Below are 15,924 nucleotides of genomic sequence, written 5' to 3' on the forward strand. Positions count from 1 at the left end.
AATGTAAAGAAAGAAAAAGCTTGCGTTTCTATAGCACCTTTCACGATGTCCCAGAGTTTTACAGCCAATTAAGTACTTTTTGAAGTGTAGTCACTCTTGTAATGCAGGGAAACACAGCAACCAACTTGCACAGAAAGGTCCCACAAACAGCAATGGGACAATGACCAGATAATGTGTTTTAGTGATAAATGTTGGCCAGAACACCAGGGAGATCTTCCCTGTCCTTCTTTGAATAGTGGTCATGGGATCTTTTACGTCCACCCGCGGGGGCAGACAGGGCCCTTGGATTAACGGCACCTCTGACAGTGCAGCACTCCCTCAGTACTGCACTGGGAGTGTCAGCCTAGATTGTGCTCAAGTCTCTGGAGTGGGGCTTCGACCCCACAACATTCTGACTCAGAGGTGAGAGTGCTATCAACTGAGCCCCGGGCTGACACCCAATCGATGCTCTACCCCTGGGTTAGCAGCTTCAGAAAAAAATCTGTGAATAGCCCGCTGTGATGTCGGAGCTGAAGAAATACAGGATCACAGATCACACATCCCCGCGGCCCCTCTACCTCCGTCACCTTTTGGACCCTTCACCTGCCTCATTGCTAGGTCTGCCTTGCAGGGTGCCCTTGCTACAAAATGATCCAACCCTCATAACTGAAGACTGCTCGTTTGAAACAAGCCATAGATTATATAGCACAAAGAATCACAAATGCCTGTTAGTGGATTAAATGCAGTAATTCAATCTGACGATTCTGTTACTGGTGAAATGCTGAAGTTTCTCTTGTCAATTTATGACATGGTTAGTGCCGTTCGATTGAGTTACGACCCTGTAACTCTGTGCTAGACGTTTATTATCTTACATATATTTGAAGCAAAAGTGTTCCCACAGGGTCAGCAGATACTGTAGATTGATAGGCCAGTACCCATTTGACAACCTAACCTTGTATTTTCTGTACTACATTTTGAATAACTGCTTTGCTAAGAGTTTTTTGCTTTAACAAATAACTCACAGTTTTAGAATAGAATCATCGAATGGTTACAGCACAGAAGAAGGCCATTCAGCCCGTCGAGTCTGTGTCGGCTCTTTGCAAGAACAATCCAGCTAGTCCCACTCCCCCGTCCTTTCCCCAGAACCCTGAAATTTTTTTTCTTTTGAGTACTTATCCAATTCACTTTTGAAAGCCACGATTGAATCTGCCTCCACCGCCCTTTCAGGCACCGCATTCCAGATCATACCACTCGCTGCATAAAAAAGTTTTTCCTTATGTCGCCTTTGGTTCTTTTGCCAATCACCTTCAATCTACGTCCTCTGGTTCTTGACCCGTCTGCCAATGGGTCTCTCTATCTACTCTGTCTAGACCCCTCATGATTTTGAACACATCTATCAAATCTCCTCTCAACCTTCTCTGCTCTAAGGAGAACAATCCCAGCTTCTCCAGTCTATCCATGTAACTGAAGTCCCTCATCCCTGGAACCATTCCAGTAAATCTTTTCTGCACCCTCTCTAAGGCCTTCACATCCTTCCTAAAGTGCGGTGCCCAGAATTGGACACAATATTCCAGTTGTGGTCAAACCAGTGTTTTATAAAGGTTCATCATAACCTTCTTGCTTTTGTGCTCTATGCCTCTATTTCGAAAGCTCAGGATCCTGTATGCTTTATAACCGCTTTCTCAACCTGCCCTGCCACCATCAACGACCTGTACACATTTACTAGAATGACTCCAGGGATGAGGGACTTTAGTTACATGGATAGACTGGAGAAGCTGGGATTGTTCTCCTTGGAACAGAGAAGGTTGAGAGGAGATTTGATAGAGTTGTTTAAAATCATGAACGGTCTAAACAGAGTAGATAGAGAGAAACTGTTCCCGTTGGTGGAAAGGTCAAGAACCAGAGGACGTCTGTTCCTGCACCCCCTTTGGAATTGTACCCTTCAGTTTATATTGCCACTCCTCGATCTTCCTACCAAATTTTATCACTTCGCACTTCTCTGCGTTAAATTTCATCTGCCACATGTCTGCCCATTCCACCAGCCTGTCTCTGTCCATTTGAAGTCTATAACTATCCTCCTCACTACACTTCCAATTTTTGTGTCATTTGCAAATTTGGAAATTGTGCCCTGTACACCCAAGTCCAAGTCATTAATATATATCAAGAGAAGCAGTGGTCCTAGTACCGACCCCTGGGGAACACCTCCCTCCAGTCCGAAAAACAATCATTCACCACCACACTCTGTCTCCTGTCACTTAGCCAATTTCGTACCCATGCTGCTACTGCCCCTTTTATTCCATGGGCTTCAAATTTGCTGACAAGCCTATTATGTGGCACTTTATCAAACGCCTTTTGGAAGTCCATATACACAACATCAACCGCATTGCTCTCATCAACCCTCTCTGTTACCTCATCAAAAAACTCACTCACATAAGTTAAACACGATTTGTCTTTAACAAATCTGTGCTGGCTTTCCTTAATTATTCCACTCTTGTCCAAGTGACTGTTAATTCTGTCCCGGATTATTGTTTCTAAAAACTTCCCCACCACCGAGGTTAAACTGACTGGCCTGTAGTTGCTGGGTTTATCCTTACACCCTTTTTTGAACAAGGGTGTAATATTTGCAATTCTCCAGTCCTCTGGCACCACCCCCGTATCTAAGGAGAATGGGAAGATTACGGCCAGTACCTCCACAATTTCCACCCTTTCCTCAGCAACCTCGGGTGCATCCCATCCTAGGTTGCTGAGGAAACTAGTGCAAATCCTAAACATAGGAACAGGAGAACAGGAGGAGGCCATTCAGCCCCTCAAGCCTGTTCCTCCATTCAATGTGATCATGGCTGATCTGTGACCTAACTCCATATACCCGCCTTAGCCCCACATCCCTTAATACCTTTGGTTAACAAAATCTATCAATCTCAGATTTAAAATTAACAATTGAGCTGGCATCAACCGCTGTTTGCAGAAGAGAGTTCCAAAATTGTACCTCCCAAAGTGGATGACCTCACATTTGCCTACATTGAAATCCATTTGCCACAGTTTTGCCCAATCACTTAATCTATTAATATCTCTCTGTAATTTTATGCTTCCATCTACACTGCTTACAATGCTGCCTATCTTAGTGTCATCGGCAAATTTGGATATGTGCCTCTCTATCCCGTCATCTAAGTCGTTAATAAATACAGTGACTAGTTGAGGCCCCAACACAGATCCCTGTGGGACACCACGAGTCACATCCTGCCAATTTGAGTACTTGCCCATTATCCCTACTCTCTGTCTCCTGCCGCTCAGCCAATTCGGTAACCAGGTCAATAATTTGCCCTCAATTCCATGAGCTTCAACTTTAGCTAACAGTCTCTTACAAGGGACTTTATCGAATGCCTTCTGGAAATCCATAGAAACAACATCCATAGACATTCCCCTGTCCACTACTTTAGTCACCTCTTCAAAAAATTCAATCAGGTTTGTCAGGCATGACCTACCCTTTACAAATCCATGCCGGCTCTCTCTGATCAGCTGAAAATTTTCAAGGTGTTCAGTCACTCTATCCTTAATTATAGACTCTAGTAATATCCTGTCAACAGATGTTAGGCTAACTGGTCTATAATTCCCTGGTTTCCCTCTCTCATCTTTCTTAAATAGCGAAGTGACAGGTGCAATTTTCCAATCTAAAGGAACGGTTCCTGAATCAAGAGAACTTTGGAAGCAAGGAAGTCATGATGAACCTTTATAAAACACTGATTCGACTACAACTGGAGTATTGTGTCCAGTTCTGGGCACCGCACTTTAGGAAAGATGTGAAGGCCTTAGATTTACTAGAATGATTCCAGGGATGAGGGACTTTAGTTACGAGGATAGACTGGAGAAGCTGGGGTTGTTCTCCTTGGAACAGAGAAGGTTGCGAGGAGATTTGATAGAGGTATTTAAAATCATGAAGGGCCTAAACAGAGTAGATAGAGAGAAACTGTTCCCATTGGTGGAAGGGTCAAGAACCAGAGGACACAGATTGAAGGTGATTGGCAAAAGAACCAAAGGTGACATGAGGAAAAACTTATTTATGCAGCGAGTGGTTATGATCTGGAGTGCACTGCCTGAGGGGGTGGTGGAGGCAGATTCAATTGTGGCTTTCAAAAGGGAACTGGATAAGTATTTGAAAGTAAAAAATTTGCAGGGCTACGGGGATAGGGTGGAGGAGTGGGACTAGCTGGATTAGTCTTGCATAGAGCCGGCACGGACTCGATGGGCCGAATGGCCTCCTTCCGTGCTGTGACCTTTCTATGATTCTGTGATTATAGTTAGGGCTTCTGCAATGTTCTCACCTACTTCCTTTAAAACCCTGGGATGGAAGCCGTCTGGTCCTGGGGATTTGTCACTCTTCAGTGCCATTATTTTCTTCATTGCTGTTAATTCGCTTATGTTAATTATGGTGAGTCCCCCATCCCTGATTTCAAAATTAGTTTCCTTGGCGTGTCCAGCATGCTATCCTCTTCCTCTACTGTAAATACTGACACAAAGTAATTATTTAACATGTCCGCCACTTCCTTATTTTCATTTACAATATCACCATTATCAGTTTTTAAGGGACCCACATTGCTCTTGACCACATGTAAACACATATAATCTTACAACTCAGGAGGGCATTCGGCCCATCGTGCTCTTTGAAAGAGCTATCCAGTTAGTCCTACTCACCCCAGGCCTAGCTCTAATTTTAAGGTGATGCCCCCTTGTTCTTGACGTCCCCACCAGAGGAAATAGTTTCTCTCTATCTACTCTTTCAACTCCTTTAATCATCTTAAACACCTCAATTAGATCACGCCTTAATCTTCTATATTCAGGGGAACACAAGCCTGGTCTGTGCAATCTGTCCTTATAACTTAACCCTTTTAAGCCCGGTATCATTGTGGTGAATCTGCGCTGCACCCCCTCCAAGGCCAATATATTCTTCCTGAGGTACGGTGCCCAAAACTGAAAGCAGTATCTCCAGATGGGGTCTAACCCGAGCTTTATATAAAGTGTAACATCACTTCCACCCATTTGTATTCCAGCCCCCGTGAGATAAAGGCCAACATTTCGTTAGCTTTTTGAAATTATGTTTTGTACCTGTCCACTAGCTTTTAGTGATGTCTTTTTAATGAACAAAAATAAAGCAAAATGAAGGATTAATTAATAGAGCAGAGACAGGATAAAAGGGTTGGACTGGAAATTAGCCAATATCAGCGTGATCAAAGGGAACCGAGCTCAGGTTAATTGGTCGGGGAAAAATGACAATTCAAACAAAAGAACAGCAGTGGGAGATATTTAAATATAGGATGGATAAGGGACAGGTCAAGTACAGTCTGACTAGAAGTGAATGGGTTACATAAAGGGAAAGATTGAGAGGTTAGAGAAAAATTCGGTTTAAAGAATGAGACATACAATAAGTTAATACAGAAAAGTACTATGGGAATTATAAAGAAGTACAGAAGAGAAATCAAGAAAGAGATTAGGGAGAGAATGAAAGAATTCTGCTCGTGAGCAGAAAGATAAATAGCAAAGGCCTAAGAAGTGAAAGGATAGTTAATGAAGAAGTGGGGACACTTAGAGATGAAGAAAGCCGTCTTATAATTAAGGGATTGGAGGAGATACTTAAGTATTTTGCTTCAGTATTATCAGAGGAAGGTGATAGCTGGGAGCAGAGAAGGTTAAGGGAAGATTTAAAGGAGATATTCAAAATTACAAGGGGTTTTGTTCGAGTAAATAGGGAGAATTTGTTTCCACTGTCAGGAGGGTCGGTAACCAGAGGGCACCGATTTAAGAGAATTGGCAAAAGTACCAGGGAGGAGAAGAGGAGAAATGTTTTTTTGCAGCGAGTTACAGTGATCTGGAATGCGCTGCCTGAAAGGGCGGTGGAAGCAGGTTCGATAGTAACTATCAAAAGGGCATTGGATACATACTTGAAAAGGAAAATTTGCAGGACTATGGAGAAACAGCAGGGCGTGGGACTAATTGGATAGCTCTTTCAAAGAGCCAGCACAGGCACGATGGGCCAAATGGCCTCCTTCTGTGCTGTAAGATTCTATGATTAAGAGAAATATTCAGAAAGAAACTGTATTATAATGGAACTAAAAGTTAAAAAAAGTCATCAGTCGCAGATGGTGTACATCCAAAAATACTGATGGATGTTGGCAGGCAATAGCAGAGGCACGAACTGTAACTTCCCAAAAATCTTTGGAAACAGGAATTATTCCAAAGGATTGGAGGGTGGGGAATGTTACAACCTTGTTCAAGAAAGGCAAAAGGGATATGCTGGGAAATTATAGACCAGTTGGTCTCACCTCAGTTGTGTATAAATTGCTAGAGTTAGTGAACATTTACAAAGGCATGGACTCAACAGGGACAGTCAGCATGGATGTGTGAAGGGCAGGTCATGCTCGACAAGTTTCATTTACGTTTTGAGGAAAGCATGCTGTAAAGATAAAGGGAATGCGATGGATGGATGGATGGATGGATGGATGAGTTTTCAGAAGACATTTGATGACGTGCCATGTGACAGACTTTTTACGAAAGTGAAGGCTCGCTGTATTAAAGGGAATGTGAACAGAGAGGTGACAGAAATGGATGCTTTTTAGAATTGGCAAGATTTGAGTATAGTTCTGGGAGGAACCTGGCTAAGATCTCTTGTTTTCCATTGATACCAGTGATTTGGACATAGGCAAAAGAAGAATGAAATTGAAGTTTGCTGATACAAAATTAAGGGCATGGAGAAATGTGAGAAAGAATGCAGGGCATTAATGTGTTGGTAGATAAGTGACAAGTGCAGTTTAATGCAGAGAAATGTGAAGTAGTACATTTTGGGAAAAAGAACAGTGAGAAGCGAGTATACCATAAACGAGTTACAGTAATAAAGAAAGCCTCGAAAAAAACTGGGGCTTTTTTCACTGGAATAGAATTTTTTGCAGCAGATTTATTAGAGATCATTAACATATTGAAAGGTTTGAGAAAACGGTTGGAGATTGTTTCCACTGGTTGGAAAATCTGTAATAAGGGGCAGAGACTCAGGATTATCACTAGAAAATTGAAGGGGAAGTTAGAGGGATTTATTTTTCACAGAGAGGGTTATTGGAACACGGAGTGATTTACCACAAGTGGCTACTGAACCGGAGATAATACATCATTTAAAAGGGAATCGGATACATATTTGAAATGGAAGAACGTAAAATCCTTAACAGAGTGAAGAAATACAGAGGCTCGATGCATAGATCTTGAAAGGTAGGAATGCCAGTGGAAATGGTTGTACAATGGCAAATAGGACTCTAAGTTTTATAAATAAGGACGTTGAATATAAAAGCAAGGAGATGATGGTTGAATTTGTTCAAGACATTGGTGAGGCCACAGTTGGAATATTGTTTGCATTGCTGGGCACTCCATTATAGTAAGTCAAATTTTGTTTAATAATACTCCTGTGAAGCACCTTGGGATATTTTACTACGTTAAAGGCCCTATATAAATACAAGTTGTTGTTGAAGGATACTACGGCTGTGTAAATAGTGCAGCGAAGATTTAATATAATGATACCAGGAATGATGAAAGGCTTGAAAAATTTGTTGGGGGCGGGGGTTTGTCCAGGATCAAAGAAGTTTACGGCGAATATAATGAATATCATTAGAATAGTGAAAGGTTCTCAGAGGAGAAGATTGTGAAAGTTTCCACTGGGGTTGGCGAATCGATAACAAGGGGGCACGAACTAATTGGACAGCTCTTTCAAAGGACCAGCACAGGCACAATGGGCCGAATGGCCTCCTTCTGTGCTGTATCATTCTATGATTCTGACTGAGGATTATGACTAGACGAATGAAGGGGAAAGTTTGGAGAAATGTTTTCACACAGGGGTTACTGGAACATGAAATGCTTTATCAGAAGTGAGTATTGAGGTAGAAACTAGAACGTCATTTGAAAAGGGAATCAGTTAAGTATTTGAAAAGGAAGAATGTATAAGGGCAAAGGGAGAAAGGGCACAGAAATGGGATTTCTCTGATTCTGTATCGGAGTAGAAATTAAAAACTCACCAACCATTTTATAAATCACTGGTTAGACCTCAGTTGGAATATTGTATCCAATTCTGGGCTTCAGACTTTAGGAAGGATGTCAAGGCCTTGGAAAGGTGCAAAGGAGATTTACCAGAATGGTACCAGGGATGAGGGACTTCAGTGATGTGGAGAGTCTGGAGAAGCTGGGGTTGTTCTCCTTAGAGCAGAGACGGTTAAGGGGAGATTTAATAGAGGTGTTTTGATAGAGGAGATAGGGAGAAACTGTTTCCACTGGCAGGAGGGTCAGTAACCAGAGGACACAGGTTTAAAATAATTGGCAAAAAAGCCAGGGGAGGTGGGAGATGAGGATAATTATTTTTACTCAGCGAGTTGTTATGATCTGGAATGCGCTGCCTGAAAAGGCGATGGAAGCAGATTCAATAATAACTTTCCAAAGGAATTGGATAAATACTTAAAAAGGAAAAATTTGCAGGGCTATGGGGAAAGAGCAGGGGAGTGGGACTAATTGTTTAGCTCTTTTAAAGAGCCGGCACAGGCACGATGGGCCGAACGGCCTCCTTTTGCGCTGTATCATTCTATGATTCTATAATTTTCTAACTATAACCATTACACGTATCTCTGTTACATGCACTATTTTAACCACCTGAACGCCTTTTAAATGAATATATTTAAGAAGGAGCTGGATAGATTTCTAGACACAAAAGGCATCAAAGCGTATGGGGTGAGAGCGGGAATATGGTATTGAGGTAGAGGATCAGCCATGATCATATGGAATGGCGGAGCAGGCTCGAAGGGCCGAATGGCCTACTCCTGCTCCTATTCCTATTTTCTATGTTTCTATGATTCTATGTTTTGCCCAGATTACATATGATTCATTCAAAAACCCACCAAACACAGCAAGGTTAAAAGCAATAATACCTGATACCTGATACATTTTTGGACAGCGTCCTTTATAAGTAAAACATGCCCAACGCAGAATCATGTCTAGGAATTCTTGATCAGAGAATACTCCGAAGATGTGAATAAAATGAGGAAATAAAGGATACTCGTGAGATGTGGTTTACTTCCAATGAGGTGACAGTTCACAATTGGCGATGGTCAGCCAAGTAATCGCTGTGTTTTAGATATAGTTTCATACTGTACTGCTTGCACTGTGTAATTAGGAAATAAATAGGTAAAGATAGTTTGGCAAACTACATAACTGTGTGGCCTTGACTGCAATGTTGGTGAGACAGTCTACACTAACACTGACGAAGAGGAGCCCATTTTGGTGAAAAATGGCCACCATCCTTGGGTACTTCGGTGGTGTACCACCTGGGTGCTTTAGGTCAATAAAGTAACTGTGTTCCTGTTAGGAAAGGGAATGTGACACTATCTCAGCAATTATACTGCAAACTTTCTTTTTGAATTTTGTGTAACGGTAAATAAAACAGCAATTGCGTTGAGATTTGATGCAATCTCCATGAAATTTAATGAAAGCAATTTTTGGCACTCAACAGATTATAAACCGGACTGTGACTGACTATATCTATTTGTTAACAGGACCAACAAAGGCTTCAGACTTATCATATTGATCACCCGGTCAAAATATAAATGTCAAGCATTGGGTCTGAGCAAAATGCCAATTCCTAATACTGATTTTACGACAGGTGAAGCATTTTTTTCGCATCATTAATCTATAAATAGAAACTTCTCGAGTCCTCACACTGCAAAAACATCAAAAAAAGAGAAAGAAAGGCAGCCATCTCATATTGGTTTCTTCTGACCTGGAGTAGTGAAATTTACAAGTAACCGCCCACCTGTAAACGTCCCTCATCAGCAGCAACTAATTCTTAATTGATCTCAGGATTTTGTATTTACAGTTGGACTTTGCAGGCTTAAAGGGGCAGTCCTGGTTAAAGGCAACTGCATCTCATCAGTTGAAATAGTACATTGTGCATCACATGGTATAACACTCTTTCAAAAATGAGATTGATAGATCGTTGTTAGGCGAAGGTATTAAGAGTTACGGAACACAAGGCGAGTAGATGGAGTTAAGATGCAAATCAGCCATAATCTAAATGAATGGCGGAACAGGCTCGAGGGGCCATTCAGCCCCTTTGATCCTTCCTTTGATCCATTTTACTCAAACTATTGGATTCGTAAACTGTTCCTTAGACATATAAATTGAGCAACCACTGTTCACACTTTAACACCCTCAATTTAACACACTCTTACGAAAATATAAATCGCACGCATCCCTACAAACCTGCAAAAAATTGTTCAATTATTCCCTCCATCAATCACAAAAATGGAGGGGCCGTGAAATAGAATCGATATTTCCAGCAAAACTGTTTACCCGAATAGCTAACTTGAAAAAAAACTACCATTGGGATGATTACACAAGGCAAGGTGAAAGAGCCTAAGCTTCGGAAAACAGTAACAAGGTAATCATGAACGCCAAAGAAACAATGACACATCGGAGAGTGTATCATTAAAAATGCATGGCTTCAGTCAGTGGGAGAAGTTTTCTTATTTTTATCCTCTGTGTGCTACTTCTCATTCTCAATAACATTTCCTCGTTCCTTTCAGATGTGTTCCTGAAGGGAGTGGACTAGGCTATCTGATACAGGCTGTTAGAAAAATTGATTTGAATGTAAATGTTTTGAGTTAATACATCCAAATAGTTTTTTAATTACCTCGTTGCAGTCCCAAACTGGGAGAGAAACATATTAAAGCTGCTTTATGGACAGTCCAATATGGTTTTTATGACTTTATATTTGAACAGAAATCCTTAGAGAGGGTGCAGAGGACATTTACCAGGGATGAAAGACTTCAGTTACGTGGAGAGACTGGAGAAACTGGGGTTGTTCTCCTTAGAACAGAGAAGGTTAAGGAGAGATTTGATAGAGGTGTTCAAAATCATGAAGAATTTTGATAGAGTAAATAAGGAGAAACTGTTTCCAGTGCCGGAAGGGTCAGTAACCAGAGGACACAGATTTAAGGTGTTTTGCAGAAGAACTAGAGGCGACATGAGGAAAACATTTTTTTACTCAGTGAGTTGTTATGACCTGGAATTCTCTGCCTGAAAGGGCGGTGGAAGCAGATTCAATAGTAACTTTCAAAAGGGAATTGGATAAATACTTGAAATGGAAAAATTTGCAGGGCTATGGGGAAAGAGCAGGGGAGTGGGACTAATTGGATAGCTCTTTCAAAGAGTCGGCACAGGCACGATGGGCCGAATGGCCTCCTTCTGTGTTGTATCACATTTCCAAGAAATGTTACAAAGTGCTGGCGTACAATGAATTACTTTGAAGTGCAGTGATTTATTTTAGTGGGCAAACAGGGCAGTCGCTTGTGCACAGCAAGATCCCAGAAACAGCAACGTGGTGAATAACTGGCTGATGTGATTTTGGCAAGTACGAGGGATGTCGGCCAAGATACCTTCGAATAGTTACATTACATTACATAGAATGTACAGCACAGAAACAGGCCATTCGGCCCAACTGGTCTAGGCCGGTGTTTATGCTCCACATGAGCCTCCTCCCACCCCTCTTCATCCCGCCCTATCAGCCTATCCTTCTATTCCTTTCGCCCTTGTGTGTTTATCCAGCTTCCCCTTAAATGTATCTATGCTCTTCGTCTCAACTACTCCTTGTGGGAGCGAGTTCCACATTCTCACTACTCTCTGGGTAAAGAAGTTTCTCCTGAATTCCCTATTGGATTTATTAGTGACTATCTTATATTTATGGCCCCAAGTTCTGGTCTCTCCCCCACTAGTGGAAACATTTTCTCTTCCTCCAACCTATCGAACCCTTTCATAATCTTGAAGACCTCTATCAGGTCACGCCTCAACCTTCCCTTTTCTGGAGGAAAGAGTCCCAGCCTGTCCAATCTTTCCCGATAGGTATAAGCTTGTCTCGTCCAAAGGACGGCACCTCTCACCGTGCAGCATTCCCCCAGTACTACACTAGAGTGTCAGCCGAGATTATGGCCTTATGTCAGCAGTAAGGTTTTGAACCCAATACCTTCCGACTCTGAGAAGAGGTAAATTCAACCGGGGGGGGTGGGGGGGGAGGAGAAAAAGGTACATTTTACGATAAGTGAGGATAAAAATATGAAAAAAAATTCCATATTTTAAATCTATATTTAGTATACACTTCATGCTTACAAAGGGGTAAATGTTGATTATTATGGGATGTAAGATCGAATGGCATGAAGGCTTACAATATGGATGTGTTAGGCAGCTGCTTTCCCCACACATTGAATTGCATGAGTTAAGCTGAGGTTCTGAAATTAATGCACATTTTAAACTCCCAACTGCATGAAACTAAATCGCCTGTTCTCAAAAAAAAATAGCTCAAGGTCTTTTGTCCATGTTGGGTAATTTACTACTGTTTCCATAGCAACCCTGTACACCGCAGCCATTGTGGGATGCTTCGATTAAAATCCCTGGGATGGATAAAACTGTCCCACTGCCATATATTAAGACATTTAATCTTATAAGATTAACTCCAAGTGTGACTCCCTCATAAATGAGCAGCACTCTCACTTCTGAGCCAGCAGGTCGTGGGTTCAAGTCGCACCCAAGAGATTTGAGCCCATTACCCAGGCTGACACTCCCAGTGCAGCGCTGAGGGAGTGCTGCACTATCGGAGGAGGCGTCAAAACTGAGATCCCCGTCGGCCCTCTCAGGTGAACGTAAAAGATCGAAGAAGAGCAGGGTGAGTTCTCCCCGGTGCCCTGGACCAATATTCATCCCTCAACCAACATCACTTAAAAAGAAAAAAACAGATTATCTGGTCATTATCCCACTGCTGACTGTGGGATCTTGCTGTGCGCAAATTGACTGCCAGGTTTCCCTACATTACAACAGTGACTACACTTCAAAAAGTACTTCATTGGCTGTAAAGCGCTTTGGGACGTCCGGAGGTCGTGAAAGGCGCTATATAAATGCAAGTTCCTTTTATTTATTTAAAATCTTGTTTAGCCTAAACAAGTTAAAATTTGCAATAATCTACAAAAGCTAACAGGTGAAGCCGAGCATCGGTTTCTCAAATGGAACGGGGTTGTAATGAGAATGCACAAAAAAAAACCCCCGAAAGTTGTTCAGGTCTGAACCCAGAGGCGATGGGACAAGTGATTGGCAGCAACGGGAGGGGGGAGAGGGGGGAGAGAAAGAGAGAGGAGAGAGGGAGAGAGAGAGGAGAGGGGGGAGAGGAGAGAGGAGAGGGGGAGAGGAGAGAGAGGGGGGGAAGAGAGGAAAGGAGAGAGGGAGAGAGGGGAGGAGGGGGGGGAGAGGGGAGGAGGGGAGGGGAAGAGAGAGGAGAGGGAGAGGGGGGGAAGAGAGAGGAGAGGGAGAGGGGGGAAGAGAGAGAGGAGAGGGGGGAAGAGAGAGGAGAGGGAGAGAGGGGGGAAGAGAGAGGAGAGGGAGAGGGGGGGAAGAGAGAGAGGAGAGGGGGGAAGAGAGAGGAGAGGGGAAGAGAGAGAGGAGAGGGGGGAAGAGAGAGGAGAGGGAGAGGGGGGGAAGAGAGAGAGGAGAGGGGGGAAGAGAGAGGAGAGGGAGAGAGGGAGAAGAGAGAGGAGAGGGGAGAGAGAGGGGGGGGAAGAGGGAAAAGAGGGGAGAGGGAGAGAGAGACATCCCGCTAATTTTAAATAGAAACACTTTACCATTGAGCTGATTGTAAACCACTTCTTCCAAGTGGTCGAGCCGCTGCAGGATGTTGTGCCTGTCTGCGGAGAGCGGTTTGCCGCCGCTCCGGCTCCTCACTCTGCGATCGGAATTGCGGACGATTTGCACGAGTTGCTCGGAGCGGTCGGAGAGCCGACAGTAGACGGAGAAGAGGACGATCCCCAGGAAGACCAAGATGTTGACGGTGAGCAAAGTTTTGATTCTTCTTGCACGAGCCATGTAACTGGAGAGCGTCCAGGTGAGGGGCACATCTGGCCTCTCTAATGCAACATCTGGGATGGCTCGGCCGGTGTTGAGGAGGGGGGGAGGAGGCAGAGGTTTGGCTTCAGGTGCCCAGATGTTCAGAGAGTGTCAGCAACAAAGCCGCCGGCTCCAGGCAGCATCAGAGGGAAAGTCCAGGCTGCCTTTACATCCGCTGCTCCCGGAGGTTGTGGGCAGTGTGTCCGGGTCCAGGAGCACCGACCAGGGGCTGGATTTAAGTTGAAGGGGGGAGGGGTTTAGGGGGGAAAGGGGACGTTTAAATTGAAGATTGGACAGGTCTCCGCTCTGGTGCACCCCCCTCTCCCTCTCCCTCTCTCTCTCTCCCTCCTCTCTCTCCCTCTCTCTCTCTCCCTCCTCTCTCTCTCTCTCTCCTCTCCCTCTCTCTCTCTCCCTCTCCTCTCTCTCCTCTCTCTCTCTCTCTCCTCTCCCTCTCTCTCTCTCTCCCTCTCCTCTCTCCCTCTCTCTCTCTCTCCTCCCTCTCCCTCTCTCTCTCTCTCTCCTCCTCTCTCTCTCTCTCTCCTCTCCTCTCTCTCTCTCCTCTCCTCTCTCTCCCTCTCTCTCTCTCCTCCTCTCTCTCTCTCTCTCCTCTCCCTCTCTCTCTCTCTCCCTCTCCTCTCTCCCTCTCTCTCTCTCTCCTCCCTCTCCCTCTCTCTCTCTCCCTCCTCTCTCTCTCTCTCTCCTCTCCTCTCTCTCTCTCCCTCTCCTCTCTCTCCTCTCCCTCTCCTCTCTCTCTCTCCCTCTCTCTCTCCTCTCTCTCCCTCTCCTCCAGCTGCTCTGCTCCTCATCCAAGAGGAGGGAACAAAAAAAAAAAGGCAAAGCAACGTCGGATTACAGTGACGTAAAGACAGCACATTCACTCTCTGTGCAAGGCTCTTAAAGCTGCAACATGGGGCCAGCAAAATGATCACTGATTCAGACCAAGGGAGGCGCAAGGACTCCCCTTTCTCATTCGAAAAAGAGCAAATCCTGCGACCGTGCACAGCTCTGCACTTCAGCAAATTCATTTATGTTAAAGCATTTTTTTAAAAAAAACGTAAAGAGGAACAATCCTCTGGAGTAAAGGGAGTTCTCCCCAACATTTATCCATCAACCAACAGCAATTTGCATTTATATAGCGCTTTTAATGTAGTAAAATGTCCCAAGGCGCTTCACAGGAGCGATTTTATCAAACAAAATCTGACACCGAAACCACATAAGGAGATATTAGGACAGCTGACCAAAAGCTTGGTCAAAGAGGTAGGTTTTAAGGAGCGTCTTAAAGGAGGAGAGAGAGGCGGAGAGACGGAGAGGTTTAGCGAGGGAATTCCAGCTGAAGGCACGGCTGCCAACGGTGGAGCGAATAAAATCGGGATGCGCAAGAGGCCGGAATTGCAGAAGGTTGTAACTAAAAAACAGATTATCTGGTCATTTATCTCATTGCTGTTTGTGGGAGCTTGCTGTGCACAGATTGGACACTGCATTTCCCTACATTACAACAATGACTACACTTCAAAGAGTACTCCATTGGCTGTAAAGCATTTTGGGACGTCCTGAGGTCGTGAAAGGCGCTATAGAAATGCAAGTTCTTTCTGGAGTTTGCACTCCCAATTGATTCAGACGGGGCCAAATAAGGTGCAAAGTTGTATTAGTTTCATTCTTATCAGCAGGTAAATTTAAAACGACAACTTTATGGATTTGTGCTCCTGGTGCGGAGTTTTACCCATTGGGAACGCACATTGTGGGAATTTGGGATTGCGTTTCAATTCCTGATCGGTGCTCCCAGCAGGAGAGGCACCTCTCCAGGAGTTACTCCCCATAACATGCAGCAGATTCCAGTCTCGGATCAGTAGCTGCTGTGTAACTACAGCCTAAATTTTGGCGAGTCTTGAAACAGGATGTAAACAGACCCAATCTGAAGAGTGAAATGTAAACACATGGTCCTCACAGGGTAATGTACAGCCTCAATCATAGGCAGCTAAAAACCGCTGGTCAAAAAAAGCAATTCCA

At 43.9% G+C, this 15,924-nt stretch overlaps 1 protein-coding gene across 3 annotated transcripts in view; it reads right to left on the bottom strand.

Annotated features, from left to right (window-relative positions):
- Window positions 1–14,335, bottom strand: part of galnt9 (polypeptide N-acetylgalactosaminyltransferase 9) — a 211,863-nt gene extending 197,528 nt beyond the window's left edge. Inside the window, exon 1 of one of the 3 annotated variants that reach the window (XM_068006169.1) lies at window positions 13,656–14,331. In XM_068006169.1, coding sequence (XP_067862270.1) covers window positions 13,656–13,896 — 241 coding nt within the window. In that variant the 5' untranslated portion in view covers window positions 13,897–14,331. Of the gene's footprint in view, window positions 1–13,655 lie in introns of all 3 variants that reach the window. The other 2 variants (XM_068006168.1, XM_068006170.1) reach the window with 2 other exon arrangements.
- Between the last annotated feature and the right edge of the window lie 1,589 nt (window positions 14,336–15,924).

The sequence above is a fragment of the Heptranchias perlo genome, chromosome 25 (genome assembly GCF_035084215.1).
Source record: "Heptranchias perlo isolate sHepPer1 chromosome 25, sHepPer1.hap1, whole genome shotgun sequence".
Classification (NCBI taxonomy): Eukaryota; Metazoa; Chordata; class Chondrichthyes; order Hexanchiformes; family Hexanchidae; genus Heptranchias; species Heptranchias perlo.